The 19,926-nt window shown below is 39.2% G+C and overlaps 2 protein-coding genes across 2 annotated transcripts; both read right to left on the bottom strand.

The window, feature by feature from the left end:
• Positions 1–14,796: 14,796 nt before the first annotated feature.
• Positions 14,797–16,132, bottom strand: LOC125185225 (plant cysteine oxidase 2-like). The gene is made up of 4 exons (XM_048081725.1): positions 15,863–16,132; positions 15,648–15,772; positions 15,405–15,558; positions 14,797–15,318 (listed from the first exon to the last, which is right to left on the bottom strand). Exons 1-4 carry the CDS (start codon positions 16,053–16,055, stop codon positions 14,972–14,974), a joined length of 819 nt encoding a protein of 272 aa, XP_047937682.1. The 5' UTR covers positions 16,056–16,132; the 3' UTR covers positions 14,797–14,971.
• A 1,361-nt stretch (positions 16,133–17,493) lies between these two features.
• On the bottom strand, positions 17,494–19,287 carry LOC125224187 (AT-hook motif nuclear-localized protein 16). Its single transcript, XM_048127547.1, has 2 exons — positions 19,044–19,287; positions 17,494–18,251 (listed from the first exon to the last, which is right to left on the bottom strand). Exons 1-2 carry the CDS (start codon positions 19,108–19,110, stop codon positions 17,572–17,574), a joined length of 747 nt encoding a protein of 248 aa, XP_047983504.1. The 5' UTR covers positions 19,111–19,287; the 3' UTR covers positions 17,494–17,571.
• Between the last annotated feature and the right edge of the window lie 639 nt (positions 19,288–19,926).

Genomic DNA, 19,926 nt, shown 5'->3' with positions numbered 1-19,926 from the left:
ATCATGTAACGTATGGATTTCATCCTCGGCCGTCGATTTAGGCTATTCGATTGGCAACTCGACTTAGGGGTTTAGGGTGCATCGTCAGCAACTCGATTTAGGGTTTTGGGGTTCCCGTGATGTGCTATGCAAATTTTGGGGTTTGTTATTATTTTTTTTAGCATATGATTTTTTGCTTTATAAACAAGTTTTAATTTTGGAGGTAGTTATGTCCCGTCCAAATTGCAATTATGGTTTTAATTTTGAAATTTCTTCTTCTTCTTCTTCTTCTTCTTCTTCTTCTTCTTCTTCTTCTTCTTCTATCTTACGGGTCAAGTTTCAATTGGAATTGACCTCGTCCTGAAATTGTGAAATGTAATCATGATCTTGAGGCTGAGCTTGTGATATCTAGGACGGCTGCTAACCCCGGTCGACGTTACTATCGCTCTCCAATATGGAGGGTATGTTAAAATCATGTATTATATTTTCATTTTAATTTTTTCATATGAAGTTTAATGATATAGTCTTGTGCAGGAAGATGATTGTAGGTTTTTTCGTTGGGTTGATGCGGGTCTTTTCCCAAGCTTGAATGAGACCAATTCGAATCACAGCTTAGGGCCAAATCAACGATTCAAGGTGTTCTTGAAGAGAAATTGCGCGCGAAAACTGACGAGTGTGAAGCGTTGAAGTTACAATTGACCATGAAAACTGATGAGTGTGAAGCTTTGACGTTCAGGATTGCTAAAATAACCAAGCTTTCCCGAAAGATGAAAATTACAATCTTGTTGTTATGTGTTGTAATTATTCTCCTTTTGTAACAAAGCTATGTAGTGTTGGCTCTGTTCTTTCCCAAAATTTCTATCATGTTGATTACATTTTTAGAAGTGATATGAATACGAATATCAAACATTAGTCGCAAATCAGAAACAAAAGTGTGGTTGCAACAACATACGTTGACACAAGTGTATATGGAGAGGGTTAATATCATCAAATAATATGTCATTTTCAAACTAAACACATAAATCACGAATGAAGTATTAACCCTTTGCATGAAATAACAAACTATGTACACAATTAAAAAATCACACAAATTATTGTGTAAATAATATATGAAGTACTCCATCAACAAACCCGAAACCAAAATAACAAACTATGTTCGTACATGAGTAATTCAACATACAACGACCAAAATAAAAACAAGTTTTTAAAGATTATACATAATCAAGTTTTCCAATGCTTCAGTAACTAGGAACTCAATCTCGATCATCGCGGCGGCCACAGCGCTGGGGCTGAGTCCTGGCCTTGGTCCGACATGTGCTAGGCACAAGAGCAGCTGGATTGGGCTGCAACAAATAGTCTTATATACTCTTCTGTCCCAAGTTACTTGAGTCGTATTCCTTTTTAGGTTGTCACAAGTTACTTGAGTCATATTTAGTTTTGGCTAAAAATAAAACATCTAATTTCACCTAGTTTATTCTTTCTTTTACTTTACTCTCTTCTCTCTCTTACTTTATTCTCTCATCTACTTTATTTAACTCACTAAACACAACTTTCTTAAATCTCGTGCCGAAAAGAAATGCCTCAAGTAATATGGGACGGAAGGAGTATGAGAAACCACTCCTCACGCCTCAGTTTCTTCGGTCGTCCACGCTGTTGCGTGTCCTAGGGACGCCAGTTCGAGTCCAACCTCAGGACTCTTGGGCCAATTGTCCATCCCATTGATTGGGTAAATGACATTCTCGTACAAAATCATTGTTGTGGACTTCAAATAATAGCGAGAGACGTATCACGTGATCCTCGCCATTCTTATTTATTGTAGCGATAGCATGTGTGCACGGGATCCCTGCCATAATTTGCAGCAGCATGTAAATTCGCTCATGTTCACAACATATTGGCCAGACGGCCCCGATACTTGGTATGAGTCCTCTCCGTTCCATGTTGCTCTCCATGAAGAAGCTCTCACGTAAAACTTATCCACAATCTCCTTGATAACATGAGGGACTACGTGATCGTAGCTCTTGATCCACTGGCCTCTAATCTGAATCCTTTTCATCTGACTCGTCTAATGTCCTCTAACATGCTGATAATAGCTTTTTCTCGAGCCAATGCAACCTTGGAATTAAATGTCTCGCAGATATTGTTGAGGAGCACATCACAACAAATATGCGTGGAGAAATATGTCTTTATCCATTTTTCTTTAGGAGCAACCCCGATAAGGCACTGATGTGCTTGAGGATACTCAACCCGCAAAGCATCCATCTTCTCCACATAATGTTTGTGGGTTGTATTTGCGGCAATCTCCCACAACCTGTCTTTGAAATTTTCACCGGTAAATCTCTTCTTGAAGTTGTTGTAGATGTGCTGAACACAGAAGCGATGCTCGCTCTGTGAGAAATCCTCAAGAATAACTTTTGCAAGGCCCTACCACCTAGTGCAACACAATACAATTATCACAACACAATTATCACATAATCACGATGACAGTATTAACATATTAGGTCCAATCATACTTGGAGTATTAAACTGTAATCACATTTGGAGTATAAATGTAATGATGAAATCACATAACCCATACCTTTTGTTGATCAGACATGAACATGTATTTAGGGTAATTTGCATGCAAGTCAAGGTCTTTAGACAAGTATTCCAGAAACCACTTCCATTGTTCATAGCTCTCCGCCTCAGTCACAGCCCAAGCAATCGGCCACCAACCATTGTTTAAGTCAATTTCCATAGCTGTCCCTTGTACATTCCTCGCAAGAAACAAGCGCCCAAAAAGATAAATGACCGGCAAAAACGCATCTACCCATTTTTCAACGGTCCCAGACAACTATATAACCTAATGAATCTCGGCCCTACGGCGCCAGGATCCCTTATATTCTCATAGTGTATATACACACTGGAATCAGAGTGTGTCCGTTTTAACGCTGTCGAGCTCAAGGTTCTCTCTACTCTGAAGTTTAGATCTTCTCAGGTAAGCCAAGTAGGTTCGTTTTGTGTACTCCTCGATATAAAGATGCCGTTGAATTCATTCTAGTTCAATGCTTTGAGAATGTGATTAGGTCATTCATGCCTTTGGATTTCAGGTTATGGAAAAATCTAATCTTTGCGTTTAGCCTTCCATGATCCGACGACAAAGTATCCCAAGCTTGGCCGAATGAGAGAGCCGCTCAAAGCAAAGTTGTTTTAACTCTTCATTTGTCTTCATATTTTTATTTGCACTGGATCCAACCTTCACAATTTTTCATTTTTCGTAAATATTAGTAATTCATTTCAACTAATTCGCTCTTATAGTAAAAAATGTTACATATTTATTGTTAGGTTCGGTATACTGAAAAGCATATTTCGAGCAAGTTTCGCGCGAATAGAATCTTGCTTGTATACGTAAAACTCTACAATCCACTTTTAACCCGATTCAGTATTATTCGAGCAGTCTCGCACGAATAGAATCACTATTATTATTATTACATTGTGTTTTCTTGTGCATTTATAAGATGTTTTACAAACATTTAAATGCATAAGAAGTAAACAAAGTCTAAGTCTTTTGCTTAGTAGACCGGTAGTGGGCGTCGTCCACTTTAAGGTAACACGGTCAGATCTATGCAATGCTTTGCAAAAGAAAAAAGAAGAATTTCACAACCTAGATATGCTTTGGCTACCTATCGTGAAAGGTTGCAATGTTAGTCCGCATATTTCTAAGCCTTACTGAAATAAGATGACATTGGTGTGGTATAGCACTGAACGGATCTAACAGCAAGACGTGTCTTTATGCTATCTACTGAAAGACTAAGTCTTGATAAAATACTATTTCTTAATCTACATATGTTAGCATTGAGCATACGGTATTGGTTATGCACTACTTTGACTTATCAAATGGTGCGGGTTTTTCGCAACCCAATAATCCCGATATATTGGGTAGTGGTGATTAATATCTAGCGGTGCTAGGATTGCTATTATGTTGAATCGTGCGCGAGGTGAGTCTCGTTTGATAATGTCCTCAAGAGGAGTTCGAACAAGGTTTTATTATTCGGAAAACTGGCCAGTTGGAATTTTATTACTCTATGAATAATAAATAAATGTTTCTTGTTAAGTCCACTCTTGGAATTAATAAGATATTAATTAATTAAGTCCATAGCAGACATTAATTAATTAATGGACATTTATATCTTAAGCGCGGGAAATAAATAATAAACAAAGTGGAAACCCGAATTACTTGTAATTTCGGATTTGGATGGGGAGAGTTCAATATTACTTTTGTAGTGGCTGCTTGAGTAATATTCCAATATAAGCTTGTATTAAATTGTGGGTTCAATTTAATTAGTAAAAAGCTAATTGGGGGAGCCCATATCCAAAACCTTCCATAGATCCATGTCTGGGCCAAAAAGGAACTTAATATAAATAGGAGAATAAAGGAGACAGAAATCATTCATTATTATTACTCATATTTTTCGTCTCCCTCTACCTAGAGGAGTTCGAATTTCTCTCCTAATTGGAGAAGGATTTCTTCTGTCTTCTTTATTCGAGTCCTAGTATTTTGATAAGATCAGCCCACCCCGATATCGAGATACAGTTCGGGAACCAGAGAGAAGATCCATGGTCTAGTATTGAAGATCATCGTGGAGAAGGCGCGGGCAATCGACGATTCTTTGGAGAATCAAATCGGTAACTCTAAACCGTAGAATTCATGTTTTAGGATTTACTTTCTGAGCATGAATTATTTGCATTCTAGCATGAAATTATCTGTTTAACATGTGAATTGATTAATCGCATAATCGGTCAAATAGATCCTACGTCTGATTTATTTGCGTTCTTGAATATGAAAATGTAATTATCCAGCTTCTTATACTATATCTGAATAAATGGTCACAAAAGGGAGGAGAATATAATTAGAAAAAATAAAGAAAAATAGTTTTTGGATGTGGAAAGTTATGGTAGAAACATGCGCCAGAAAAGAAGGTGGGAGATGTGTTTATAATATATGCTATTTTTGGCCCTCAGACTTGCACACACCTTTTCACTTTTTAAAATTCTCATTTCGGTAAATTCAATCTAACTTTATTACAACAACTTAATTTATTAGTAGGATGTATTAATATTTCATTATTAAAATTGTGAGATATTTCATCATCTTCATCATCAGCCGGAGGTCCCTTGTTATGGAGATGACATCCGTCTGGAACATACTCAAATGATGGAATATATACATCATCATCGACAACTTCATTTACAACAAATTACAACAAGTACTACTTCTGGCACATCAGGTACTTCTGCCCTTGGAGCTCCTTCTTGCACATCACCTTCAAATGTTGACATTAAAATTTCACCCGTAACGTCCTCGATGATGGGAACGTCCAACTACGGTTGACAATGAGCGTCCTCTGACTCATCCATGCACATCCTCTTCAACTGAACTTGGCTTTTCCATGTCAGGTTGTACAACTACTGTTTCCATTAGAGATTCAGAAACTTGGTCACGTGGACATCCAGGTGAAGGAGTTGGAATTGATTGCTCTGTGGAGGACTTGGAATTGGATGTTCAACTGATGCTGATAGCCTTGAGACAACCTACAATCGACAAAACTTTAATCATATCGAATACCAAACATAAACCATAAATCACAAACGTAGTTCCAACTTGTGTTGTTACCTCTGCCACGCATGCGCGGACATCTCCTTCTCCAACTACAACAACTTCTTCCATCTCTTCAACCTCAAGTTGTTGTACATCTCATGTTTGTTCGGTAACTTGGCATTGCCCCGTTATTGTAGGAGTTGATTGTCCTGTTGGAGAACATGTCATTGAATCAACTGATGACGGCCTTGGGATTGGGACATCCTATAATCAACAAAACATAAACCATAACTCAAAAACTAGTTACGAATTGTGCTGTAAATCATAAATCATAGACATACTTCTGCCACGCGTGCATGATCGTCTCATTTTCCAATAACTCCAACTCCTACAATCTCTCCAACCTCAATCACAACAACTTCGGGTTATGCTCCATCTGTACTATTACATGACGCAAATGCTTCCATCAAATTCTTATAAGCTGCCTCATCCCTTTTCCATTGCCGATGTTTGTCTTCTAAACTTTTGGTCAGATACTCTTCGAACTCAATATCCCTAGGGTACCACCCAATCATCAATGGTTTCAATGGTTTCCTCTGCTCCTCCTGTTGTTGTCTCTTCCTTTTTGGTTTAGGTTCGGCACAATTAGATCAGGTTCGTCAATCTCTTGAATGACCACTGTGGATTTTTTACAAGCTTTACAATATTTGAGAAACTCATCCGCTTCTTCTTTTCGCTTCTTTAGTAAGGCGGCCGCCGGCGTAATCTCGACGACGTAAATTTGAACCAGCTTTGTGCTAGAAGCCGCCACTTCGAAAAAAGCAGTCAGATGTGGGTCGTCAATAATAGGCATCAACGGGCCTCCTATGTCAACGTCCATACACCCATCACTATACTTTGGATGACAATAATAAAACTCGCAAATGGTTTTCCTATCATACTTCAACTTCAACACCATACTTGACAGATATAAGAGCTCGAATTGGTTAATGTTGCAAAAGTCAAAGTATGTCAAACGACCCTCAACATACTTCTTCTGTTTATTGATTTCGAATATTGAACCACCGTGATGAAAAACAATGGAAAACCTCCCAGGATGCTCCTCTGTTAGGGTTATCAGAAAATTACCAAAATTAAACCAACAAATACAACATATAATGACAAAAATCAGAGCACCAAACGTCACAACATCAAAAGAAATTCCCAAAAATATCAATTTCGGAACCCTAAATCACAGACTGCATCTCTTGGTTGGTGAAATTATAGTGAACGATTTGTGAAATTTTAAAATACAACTTACTGTATTTCTCCTCTGGGACAAAGAAATTCAACTCAGGATCGCGGACGTCCCATGTTTCTGGGTCTACGTCGACTACCGGTACGTGTCTAGGTGACATCGCTGGCAGAGGTTGCGGTTGCGGTTGCGGTTGCGGTTGCGGTTGCATTTTCCGCCGTGAGGAACTCCGCGAGGAGGATGCTCCAGAAGAACCAACTCGTTTCCGTTTTGGCGGCATTGATGCAAATGACGAGTGAAATGGATGAAAATGAAGTTTAGGAGTGAAATGGAGTGAGCGAAAAGAAAAGTAGAGTGAAATGGAGGGAAGAGAAGTGTTTCAACTTTGACAAAATAACAATGCAAGTACTACTCTCTTAAGTGGTGTGTTTAAAAGTTGGGAGGCGAAAGGTTGCTGCTGCATCTGCATTGTTTCGAGGGAGAAAAAAAAACTTGCTAATGTGTCAGTGTGATAGTACATGCAGCAGGTTGCATGGCAGGGCGACGCCATCATGGTGTGTAATTTGACGAGAATGCACTTTATGCTGGGGTTTGGTGCCCCATGCACAGCGGAAGACTTGTACAAACTAAATAAATCAGACACGGATCTATTTGACCGATTATGCGATTAATCAATTTACATGTTAAACAGATAATTGCATGCTAGAACGCAAATAATTCATGCTTAGATAATATAAATCCTAAACATGATTTCAACGGTTTAGGGTTACCGATTTTGATTCTCCAAAGAAATGACGATTGCTTGCGCCTTCTCCACGATGATCTTCAATACTAGACCACGAGATCTTCTCGACTGGTTCCCGAACTTTATCTCGATATCAGGGTGGGATGATCTTATCAAAATACTAGGACTCGAATAAAGAAGATAGAAAAATATCACGGAGGAGAGATGAGAGAATTTTCGAGCTCCTCTAAAAACAGAGGGGGACGAAAATTTCTACTACTAATTGTAATTCTGTCTCTCCTTTATTCTCCTATTTATATTAAGTTCATATTGGGTCCCAGTCAGGGATCTATGGAAGGTTTTGGATATGGGCTCCCCCAATTAGCTTTTTACTAATTAAATTGAACCCACAATTTAATACAAGCTTATATTGGAATATTATGAGCAACCACTACAGAAGTAATATTGCACTCCCCATCCAAATCCGAAATTACAAGTAATCCGGGTTTTCGTTATTTATATTAATTATTTCCCGCGCTTAAGATATAAATGTCCATTAATTAATTAATGTCTGCTATGGACTTAATTAATTAATATCTTATTAATTCCAAGAGTGGACTTAACAAGAAACATTTATTTATTATTCATAGAGTAATAAAACTCCAACTGGCCAGTTTTCCGAATAATAAAACCTTGTTCGAACTCCTCTTGAGGACATTATCAAACGAGACTCACCTCGCGCACGATTCAACATAATAGCAATCCTAGCACCGCTAGATATTAATCACCACTACCCAATATATCAGGATTATTGGGTTGCGAAAAACCCGCACCATTTGATAAGTCAAAGTAGTGCATAACCAATACCGTATGCTCAATGCTAACATATGTAGATTAAGAAATAGTATTTTATCAAGACCTAGTCTTTCAGTAGATAGCATAAAGACACGTCTTGCTGTTAGATCCGTTCAGTGCTATACCACACCAATGTCATCTTATTTCAGTAAGGCTTAGAAATATGCGGACTAACATTGCAACCTTTCACGATAGGTAGCCAAAGCATATCTAGGTTGTGAAATTCTTCTTTTCTTTTGCAAAGCATTGCATAGATCTGACCGTGTTACCTTAAAGTGGACGACGCCCACTACCGGTCTACTAAGCAAAAGACTTAGACTTTGTTTACTTCTTATGCATTTAAATGTTTGTAAAACATCTTATAAATGCACAAGCAAACACAATGTAATAATAATAATAGTGATTCTATTCGTGCGAGACTGCTCGAATAATACTGAATCGGGTTAAAAGTGGATTGTAGAGTTTTACGTATACAAGCAAGATTCTATTCGCGCGAAACTTGCTCGAAACATGCTTTTCAGTATACCAAACCTAACACTTTAAGGGTTTGAGGGTGTTATCGTCCGAAAAAACCTCGTTTGTGATTGTATATTTTGTTAGGCCCCTCTGATATTATTTTTTTTGTTAAAAGTTACTGGTGCAATAAGTGCAAAAGTTATAGACCTTTGGTACAATTCACTCTAATTAATTAATGTGACAACATACATTGATCTTGTATAGGGTAAAAATGGTAATGTTAATCTAAACGTATATAAAATCACATTTTATGGTGGACACTTTTGGTGCCAAGTTTAATGAAATGTGGAAAGATGGATTACTATTTTTCTTCTTAATGACAAGTTATAAAGATATTTTTGACCTGTTAGTATGCCTTGAATTTGTATAGGATTAGGTTTCCTAATTGGGATAAGATTATGTTTCCTAGGCCCAGTCTGTCTAATGTGTGCCTATATATATAGGAGTAGAGCACATGATCTGTATCTGAAAACTGCAGTCATAATACAATTTGTTCTCCGTTTTTGCCCGTGGACGTAGCCAACACAACGTTGGTGAACCACGTAAATTCTGTGTCTATTTACGTTCTTTTGTTTCTCGATTCACAATTTCCCTATCTGTCATAACAAACTGGTATCGAGCCTTGGTTTTCGAACTAGGGTTTTGAATTCCGCTGCGAGGGTTTTGTCCGGTAAATCGAGATGTCTGCTCTGAACGTGAAGGTTGACAAATTCACCGGGAGAAATAGTTTTGGTTTATGGCAGATCAAGATGCGATCTCTGCTGAAGCAGCAGGGTTTGTGGGAGCCGCTCAAAACAAAGAAGGCTACGGAGGATGATAAGGAGTGGACAACCCTAGATGAAAAGGCCCACTCGACCATCATATTGAGCATGTCTGACGATGTTATCATCGAAGTTGCGGATCAGGAGACGGCTGCTGCTCTTTGGGCGAAGTTGGAGAGTCTATACATGACAAAGTCTCTAACCAACAAGTTGCTCTTGAAGCAACGTTTGTTTCGGTTACGCATGCAGGAAGGTACGCCCCTTCGGGATCATCTGGAAAATTTGAATAAAATTTTGCTAGATTTGCGTAATGTTGAAGTTAAAGTAGAAGACGAGGATGCTGCTTTAATTTTGTTGAGTCTTTTATGACTGGCAAGGAAACTCTTTCGTTGGAGGATGTTCGATCTGCTCTCCACATCAGAGAGGATCGTCAACAGGCAACGAGTTCAGCCACAGAAGATCTGACATCGGGATTATCTGTTACGGGTAAAGGACGGAAGAAATTCGGACAAAAGAAGCAGAACTCAAAAGGTTCAAAAGGTCCTAAAGGCCCTAAGCCAGATGACATCTGCAGATATTGTAAAGAACCAGGGCATTGGAAGGCTGATTGTCCAAGGATAAAGAAGAAATTGGGCAAGAAGGAAGATGCTAACGGTTCTGCGACTGTGGCAGAAGCTGATGACACAAATTCGGAAGAAGAATTGGCCTTGGTTGCGGATGAACAGCCACACTGTAATGATGTGTGGATTTTGGATTCTGGAGCGTCATATCATCTCTGTCCTCACATGGAGTATTTCAACACTTATGAGCAGATAGATGGAGGCAATGTTACCATGGCCAACAGTGTTGTCTGCAAGGTGGTTGGCATCGGCTCAATCAGGATTATGACTCATGATGGGGTCTTCTACACCTTGAACGATGTTAGGCATGTTCCACAGATGACGAAGAATCTGATATCCCTGAGTACATTTGATAGTAAGGGGTTCAGTTTCAAAGGTGAAGGTGGAGTAATGCGTATTTTGAAAGGTTCGAAGGTGGTTCTGACAGCTTTGAAACGAGGTACCTTGTATGTTCTGAGAGGTTCCATCGTGGAAAATTCTGCTGATATTGCATCATCCGAGGTTGCAACCAAGGATATGACCAAGCTGTGGCATATGAGGCTCGGTCATATGGGAGAACATGGCATGAGAATCATGTCGAATCGTGATTTTCTTTCGGGCCATAAGGTGCAGAAACTTGATTTCTGCGAACACTGTGTTTTGGGGAAGCTTCATCGCAGCAAGTTTCCAAAGAAGGGTGTTTATCGAACGAAGGGGACACTTGACTACATTTATATGGATTGTTGGGGTCCCTCACGTGTTGAGTCTATTGGAGGACACAAGTATTTTGTGTCGATGATTGATGACTACTTGAGAATGACTTGGGTGTTTATGATGAAGCATAAAGGTGAGGCATTCAAGAAGTTCAAAGAGTGGAAGACTCTAATTGAAAACCAGACTGGGAAGAAGATCAAGCGATTGAGAATAGATAACGGTCTGGAATTTTGTTCGTCTGAGTTCGGTGAGTTTTGTAGGAGTGAAGGGATCGTTCGCTATCACACCGTTAGACATACACCACAGCAGAATGGTGTGGCAGAACGCATGAATCAGACGTTGTTGGAGAGAGCAAGATGCATGTTCTTCCAAGCCGGTTTGACTAGAAAGTTTTGGGCAGAGGCAGTAAACACGGCTTGTTATCTGATCAACCGTGGACCTCACACTGGCATTGACTGCAAGACACCGTACGAGGTATGGTCTGATTCACCTGCAGATTACTCTATGTTGAGAGTTTTTGGGAGTACTGTTTACTATCATGTGAGTAAAGTAAATTGGAGCCAAGAGCTAAGAAGGGAGTATTTGTTGCTTATGGAGATGGAGTTAAGGGGTACAGAATTTGGTCATCTTCAGAGGATAGAATTATTCTAAGTCGGAATGTGGTATTTGATGAAAATTCTATGCTTAACTCTACTGTGAAGTCTATTGCTACAGAGGATTTGGATGGTGTTGATGAACAGGTGGAGCTGCAAGTCACTCACGATGTGAGTGAATCACAACTCCAAGGTGGAGAAGATCAACACACTAATGCTGAAGCCGCCGATACTTCTAGTTCGGATGTTCATCCACAAGCTCGTCAGATAAGCATTGCTATTGACAGAGCTAGGAGGACAAATGTGAAGCCTCCGTTGAGGTATGGTTTTGAGGATATGATGGCATATGTATTGCAGGTTGCCAATGAGGTCGAAGATGAGCTTTCGGCAGATGAACCACCTATCTACAAGGAAGCTATTTCAGGCAGTGAGCGTGCCAAGTGGCTCGTTGCAATGCAAGAAGAGATAGAATCACTTTTGAAGAACCTGACTTGGGAATTGGTTCCACGGCCTAAGGGAGAAAGATTGTCACTTGCAAATGGATTTTCAAGAAGAAGGAATGCACTACACCAGATGAGGGCATTAGATACAAGGCTCGTCTAGTTGCAAGAGGGTTCACGCAAAAGGAGGGGGTTGACTATAATGAGATACTCTCACCAGTGGTCAGATACACGGCGGCTTCAGCAGTAGCTGGGATTCAGCAGGAGTCCGTATGATTGTTGTGTCTATCACAACAAAGCTGACGATGGTTCTATGGTCTATCATATAGATGATATGCTCATAGCTGCGAAGTCGAAGTCTGAAGTATAGAAGTTGAAAGCTCAGCTTAGTGCTGAGTTTGATATGAAGGATTTGGGTGTTGCGAAGAAAATTCTGGGCATGGAGATTTCTAGAGATAGAGAAAAGAAAAAGCTTTCTCTGTCACAGAAGAGCTACATTGAGAAGATTTTGTCAAGATTTGGCATATCTGCATCTAAGGCTATTGATACTCCAAGTGCCACAAACATTCATTTGTCATCTGATCTTGCACCGAAATCCGAAGTTGAGGAGGAGTACATGTCTCGAGCCCCGTACTCTAATGCAGTAGGGAGTTTGATGTACGCCATGGTCTGTACTATGCCAGATATAGCGCATGCTGTCAGCGTTGTTAGCAGGTTCATGGGATATCCTGGAAAGGAGCACTGGCAGGCTGTGAAGAGGATTTTTCGTTACTTGAGAGGTACGTCTGATGTTGGTCTCATTTATGGAGGTGATACTCACTGTTTAGTGACTGGTTATTCTGATTCTGACTACGCTGGAAATGTCGATAGTAGAAGATCTATGACCGGTTATGTTTTCACTCTTAGTGGTTCTGTTGTTAGTTGGAAAGCAACTTTGCAGGCTGCAGTTACTTTGTCTACTACTGAAGCAGAGTATATGGCGTTGACAGAAGCTGCTAAAGAGGGAATGTGGTTGCAAGGGCTAGTTGGTGATCTTGGTTTGCATCAAGATCAAGCTGTTGTGTTCTGTGACAGTCAGAGCGCTATTTGTTTAGCCAAGGATCAAGTCCATCATGAAAGGACTAAGCATATTGATGTGAGGTATCATTTTCTAAGAGATGAGAAGAGAATTGAGGTGAAGAAGGTAGGTACTGCTGATAATCCTGCTGATATGTTCACCAAGTCAGTCCCGCAGAGCAAGTTCCAACATTGTTTGGACTTGCTTAATGTCATGAGCTGTTAGTTGCCCGTGGAGGGAAAATCTTAGGCAAGAATGGAGAAGTTTGTTCGTCTGGTGTTATGATGATGCGTCTGCAAGGGAGAATTCAAGTCAAGGTGGAGATTTGTTAGTATGCCTTGAATTTGTATAGGATTAGGTTTCCTAATTGGGATAAGATTATGTTTCCTATGCCCAGTCTGTCTAATGTGTGCCTATATATATGGGAGTAGAACACATGATCTGTATCTGAAAACTGCAGTCATAATACAATTTGTTCTCCGTTTTTGCCCGTGGACGTAGCCAACACAATGTTGGTGAACCACGTAAATTCTGTGTCTATTTACGTTCTTTTGTTTCTCGATTCACAATTGCCCTATTTATCATAACATGACCTTTTATTTATTTTGTCCTGGGCTACTCTTAATTAGAAGTGGTCTTTGATTTATCCAAGTGTAGGCTAGTTATTTTATAAAAAATGGGTTCAACTATCAAAATCAATTCATCGTACCCAATCCCACAAGGACTATCAATTAAAAGATCCTATTTTGGGCAAATAATTTCCTGCTCAAAATCTTTCCCTAAGTCCCAACTCCCAAGTCTCATTTCCCAAGTAACACAGTCTGCTCTCCCTATCTCCATCTGTCTTATTTGGCAGCATAGGCAAACATTCGAACAAAAAATTAAATGCTTTTTATGATGCATATGTGAGCCCTCTCTTTCGATACAAATAAAGTAGTACTGTACTGAACGAGCTTAATTATTTTGTTTGCGTCAAATTCTATCCATTTAAGAAAGTAGTAGAATTTATTTATTAGACATTTTCAATTAGACATAGAAGTTGAATTTAAATATAACTCTATCCCCTTAGGTGATGTTCGTTGCTTATATAAAATACTACTAGTATTGAGATATTAAAATAGTAATGAGATATAGTTTGAGATCTGTTGAGATGGAGTATTTATAAGACTAAACTAATATTGGAAAGAGAGAGAGGGGAACAAAAGAATAGAGGCGGTGAGATAGAATAGTCGGAGGACTGGAGTTCCGATGATAGTTGGTAATTCAATTGAAGATTATATCATGTGGACGGGCCAGCCACGGGCCTTTATTTAGTGTTGGGCCAACATAATTTCCAATATTGACAACCGAATGCGGAATAAAAGCAGTCAACGAGATTATGCCTTGGCTAGTCTTCCCAACCGAACACCGCCTTCAGCGATTGGATTTATCTTTTCATTTCCAATTCATATTAGTATTTTTTGTCGCCTATATATCTTTTCATTTCCAATTCATATTAGTATTTTTTGTCGCCTATATAATGGCCTTATTGGTAATATCAATGGTACTAGTTTTTTTGGAAAATTATATTGAATAAACAAAACTAAGAAACTTAAGTGTTTCTATCGATTGGTTTAGTTTCAGTCATTCTCGAGAGCATTTGACATCGTTATCAAAGCAATTGTGTTAACAACATGGGCTCCCTTTTTCCCTTCAAAATTATAAAAATTTTCAAAATTAATGGCGCTTAAGATCGACGGGATTGGGTGCTTGGAAATAAGGGTGGTGGTGGCCACCAATATAACAATTGGCCTTCCTTCTTAATTACTTGCAGCTTATCTTTTCCATTTATCTACAAAGGGGCAGATCTATGTATACAAAATGAAACTAAACATGCTAGCTCTACGGAAAGAAAAGATAATTAATTACAAAAAAAGAAATGTGTTTAAGTAGAAGAAGGATTAGGATTGTTAATGTTAATATGTGGACCCATGTACTCAATTCTGTCCATCTTGGACTCCTTGGGGATTTCAGTTTCCTTTAGCCATCCGTACCCATCTTCTTCTTCTATTTCGAAGTCACTCACTAGTTGGTAATATGTACAATCACGGGCATCATGTTTAGAATATGGAGGTCCGATTACATCAAGTACGGCACATGGTGTTATTGCAGTAAATTCATGGATATTTCCTCCTGAAGTTGGATACAACACACTAGTGTCGCATGGGGCTGCCAACCTTCCATTGGCTTTTACCTTGGCTAATCTTACACAACTTCCATCCACATCTAACACTACAAAATTAAACGTATAGATCGATTAATTGGATTGACCTAAATTAGTTCTTAATTATGTTTATATAATTGGAAAGAGCACTTACATTTAGTAGGTGATTTAGAGGTGAGGGGATCGAGATCAACCCAATCATATGCTTTAACGTGCATCGTCCCCAAGAGAAGCTTGTTGAAAACAGTCATTTCCGGGTGATTGTGAAGAGGTATGACTGCATTTTCAGGGACGAAGAATATGCACAACTACACAATACATTCTTGATTAGATATTTATGCATATGATCACATTCCAAATGTTATTGGATCAAGTTGAAGAAAACATTTATATATACCTCAAATTGGTCAGATTTATAGATGGTTGCTGAGGTGACTCGAGCTGGATGGCGATCAATTTGGGTGTTGCGTTTAAAGAAGTGTAGATCCTTGCTAAGTCCCACATCTTCAGGTTTCATACAATCTGACATAAATATAGAGTTAACTAGTTTTGATACACACATAATTAGACGAGTCGATCGATCAAAATCAAATAATTGAATTGCTTAATTACCAAGAATGCGACACAGATTTTGGACATGAGTAGCACAAGGAACAGTCCCAGGGCCCTTGAAGGCTGCCTGGCAAGAGTGAAAGAGGTGCTGCAGAGTTCCAGCGGGGCGCCTAACCCTCTTCCGACATCTCCTCTTCTTATGAATAACCTTATAATCCGATCTACTCACTAAACTCGCCGCTTTAACTGTCATTATTTAACTTATTCAAGCATGCAAGGAAGAGCGTTGACGGATGAAGGAGAGGAAAGAGGGGGAATAAATAGGGAAGAAGAAGAAGAAGAAGAATAAAGTCATAGGATAACGGTGGATGTTTGAAGGATAAACCAGGGGCCATAGGCGGTAAAGTGCATTTTGATTCATCTATATTTACTACAAAAAGAAACAAGGCAGTTTGTTTACCCGCACCAAGATTACTACTCCCACTGTTTTTAGTCTTGCCATTTAATTACCCAAATTCTAAACTGCTTGCTTTTGATTGCCACGTGTATTATTCAATTTCACAAATCTGGGAGAAGCCCAGCATTCGAATCACGAGTGCCTAATTTGTTAGGCAATTATCGTTAATCGATTATACTTATACTGAATCGGATTAACTTCTCTACCTATGAGTTCATCGATAACTGAAATTTTTGTTTTTGCTTCGATTTTGATTAGTATTTGTTTGATTAATTGATATAAATACTACTCCATAATAAAGTTAGTGCCCATTTTAAATGTGAACAGGTAGCACAGTGGATAGCAATGCTGTTTATCAACCACGAAGTCTCCCAAGGTTAATCATTATATTGTTCACATTTATTTTTCTTTCTGTCCACATTTTGCTTCTCTGAATGACTTGTTCCATATTTTCCATTGTGCTTCTCGAAATGACTTGTTCAATAGTTTGAGTTATGATGAGAAATTACGTACTCCCACTAAATTAGAAATTACTCCCACTAAATTAATACTCCATATATATACGTGTGCGTGCATTGTGAATAAATCCCTTCTAATGTTTGTATTTTGGACTTTATGTTATGCTGTTATATTTGAATTTAATAATTTTTCCATAAATGTGAATTAGATAATACTAGTATTTACTTCATCCGTCCATCAATATAAGACCAATTTTGACCGAACACAGATTTTTAGAAATGTAGTAGAAAATGAATTGAAAATGTTAGTGAAAGGTGGATCCTACTTTTAAGTATTAGTTTTATATTGAAATGTGAGTGAAGAAAATTTAGTGGAACGTGTGATCTATTACCAAAAATAGTAAAAAAAAAGAGTAAATGACACATTTAATGATACGGACGGAAATGGCAAAATGAGACACTTATAATGGATGGAGTGAGTAATATTTTTTCAGCGCCCATATATAAGTAAATTTGGATGATATAGGTTTTAGTAATACACGAAGACAGTAGACCCAAAAAAGAGAATATTTTCCGATAGTTATTCCTATGAAAATTTACCTTTGGTATCAAGTATCCACCAAGTTCCAAATTAATTAGAATCCGTGTGTTAAAATAATGAAGATACCAATGGACACAACGAATTAAAAGCGATGGAATTGGAATAATAAGTTAGAAGGAATGAAGAAACAATAAGAGATGCAATAGTAGGAGTAATAGAAATGAAGAATGAAGTTATATAAAGTTGGTGTGCATAGCATACACGTACAACATACAGAAAATAAACATCCCATCCTTAAAATCAAGAAATCCAATCACGGTTTCGACCCGACCCGGCCCTGTCCCTGTCCCCACCCATATCCGTCGGAAGGCAAAGCTCCATTAGTCAGCAGATTCTGCGGTACCCCATACACATCCGCACCCACATCCACAAGGTGGCGCTGCTGTCTGTTATTCTGATAATGCTGGCCGCCGCCCGCCACCACCTCCTCGCCGTCGTCCAACGGCAGCCGATCAAAAGTAGCATTCATGAACGTGGCCGCCATGATGACAACAGGGCCCGACGCAATGAGCGCGCCCACCACGCTCCCCCCGACAACCTGCCCCTGCGCCCCGGCCAGGTACACGGCCAGCCCGGCCGCACCCGCGGGGGCAGGCGGGGGCAGCACGGACCCGAGAAGCGAGAGGATCTCGAAGCGGCCGTGGAGCGTGACGATGGAGCCCGAGGAGGAGGGCTGGCGGAGGGTGATGTTGGTGACGAAGCCCGTGGCGCTGAGGACGCAGACGCCGCGCTGCTTGCGGCGCGCGAAGCCGATTAGATTCTCCGCGATGTCGCACCCGGAGACGACCTCCATGGCGTGGGCCTTGAGCGCGTTGGCGCTGTCCCGGGTGATGATGATGGGGGGCTTCGGCTTGTTCTTCGACCCCGCGGGCCGCCCCCGAGGCCGCCGCGTCATGCTCAGCGGCTTCTCGCCCGGGGTTTGATGGAGGGAATCTGCTCCGCCAGTCATTTTTAATTAGTGTGGGAGGAGAGGAGTGGATGATGGTGTTTATAGTAGTGAGAGTGTGATTAAAAAACAATTGGGGAAGTTAAGGGTGATTAGGATATGGTTAGGATTTGGTTAAGTAAGGAAAAATACTGTACTCCTAACCTTCAACGGATTCTCCTCTCATGTCAATTGTGGCCTTCCACAACATTCAACTACTACCTCTCCACTACTACTATTTCATTACATACATACATACGTACACTTGTTACATCTCACCTTCATCTTATAATTTCATGTTCCTTAATTTCATCATCTTAAATTATGGAATCTTAAATTATTGTGATTTTATGAGGATATGGTCATCAATTACTAGTACAGAATCACTGTAACAGATAATTTCGATGTGATTTCCAATATCCAACACCATCATCTTTCAATTTCTTAGTTTGAAATCTCTTACACGTTCGATTACAATGTTTGAGCAACTATGCCAAATACTAATATTGAGTAGACATGAGAAAATTTGGCGAGCACGATGCATAGAACAAAAATCGGGTCTTTTTCGATTGAGATAATGGCAAACAATGTGAAAAATCATAATTGTTCAATCAATAAGAAGAATAGAGAGCATGTTGGGTTTCGCAAAGGACAAATTAAATTAATTCATAATATGTGAATATATCTAAGTGATCTTATGACTAAACCGTGCACATAACAAGTTGCGCATGCTAGAAACACATTTAAATCACATAACAAAATAAATTAGAAAACATGATATCTACTGGTTAGAGTCATACCGGTTGATTTTAATGAGAATCTTTGATGGCTTGATACATCTCTTCGTGATTTGTTGTACTGTTCCATAAATCTTCTGAGTTGTTTCCTAAACTCCTTATCTGGTCTTTGGGCAAAACATATTGAATAAATCAAGAGCTAGACTAATAAAGAGCCAAAATTTTCAACTACATGAAGAATGAGTTGAAGAACTTATTTTGTGAAAATAAAAGGATAGAATTTTGAAATCTCTTCCATTAAGATTTCTAAAAATTATGTAGACTTGGTTTTCGTCTCATGTTTAGTCTCATAGTCTCCTTTATATAAAGTTATGTTGGATCTCATTACGGATGCACAGAGATTGAATTGGACCAGACTTCAATTTAATTCAAGTCTAAATAAAATAATATTATAATCTGACACTAGCTATAGCATCGGAATAATATTAATTGTTCGTCCAATCCCAATTTCCGAGTAATCCAGGAATTCATCTTTAATTCAATTATTTTCTTATGTTTAGCTTCTGTTTGTGCTTGGACTCTATGACGTATTGATTACAAATTAAAACTTAGGCCCATAGCCAGCAGCCTTTATTTATTAGTAGTAATAATTATTACGCCTACTATAATCACTTTTATCTTAATTTGACACGCCATTAGTCTCTCCATCTTAGTGGACACATTTCTAATCCTTTGAATTATCCCAATTTGGCGAGCTAAGTAAATTATGAAACTTCAATTAATTGTGTTTAAATTTAACTAGTGCAAGACCTATGCTCATTTGTGAGGCGGAGGCTCTTCTGCAGCTCATCTAGAGTTGTCAACTGGGCCGGGCTGGCCCGGCCCAGGCCCGGCCCACCAGTGAAACGAAGCGGGCTTGGATTGGGCTCATTAGTTGAGATGGGCT

The sequence above is a fragment of the Salvia hispanica genome, chromosome 4 (genome assembly GCF_023119035.1).
Source record: "Salvia hispanica cultivar TCC Black 2014 chromosome 4, UniMelb_Shisp_WGS_1.0, whole genome shotgun sequence".
Lineage (NCBI taxonomy): Eukaryota > Viridiplantae > Streptophyta > Magnoliopsida > Lamiales > Lamiaceae > Salvia > Salvia hispanica.
This window is presented reverse-complemented; position numbering and strand designations above follow the sequence as displayed.

What these genes read in the sequence shown, in the direction of transcription:
- LOC125185225 (XM_048081725.1), bottom strand. Translation starts at nt 16,055, where the DNA reads ATGACAGTTAAAGCGGCGAGTTTAGTGAGTAGATCGGATTATAAGGTT. An exon ending in ATAAATCTGACCAATTTGAG is followed by an intron (nt 15,559 to 15,647) that starts GTATATATAAAT and finishes TGTATTGTGTAG; the next exon opens with TTGTGCATATTCTTCGTCCC. An exon ending in CTCTAAATCACCTACTAAAT is followed by an intron (nt 15,319 to 15,404) that starts GTAAGTGCTCTT and finishes TTAATTTTGTAG; the next exon opens with TGTTAGATGTGGATGGAAGT.
- LOC125224187 (XM_048127547.1), bottom strand. Translation starts at nt 19,110, where the DNA reads ATGGAACAGTACAACAAATCACGAAGAGATGTATCAAGCCATCAAAGA. An exon ending in ATTCTCATTAAAATCAACCG is followed by an intron (nt 18,252 to 19,043) that starts GTATGACTCTAA and finishes CTGGCGGAGCAG; the next exon opens with ATTCCCTCCATCAAACCCCG.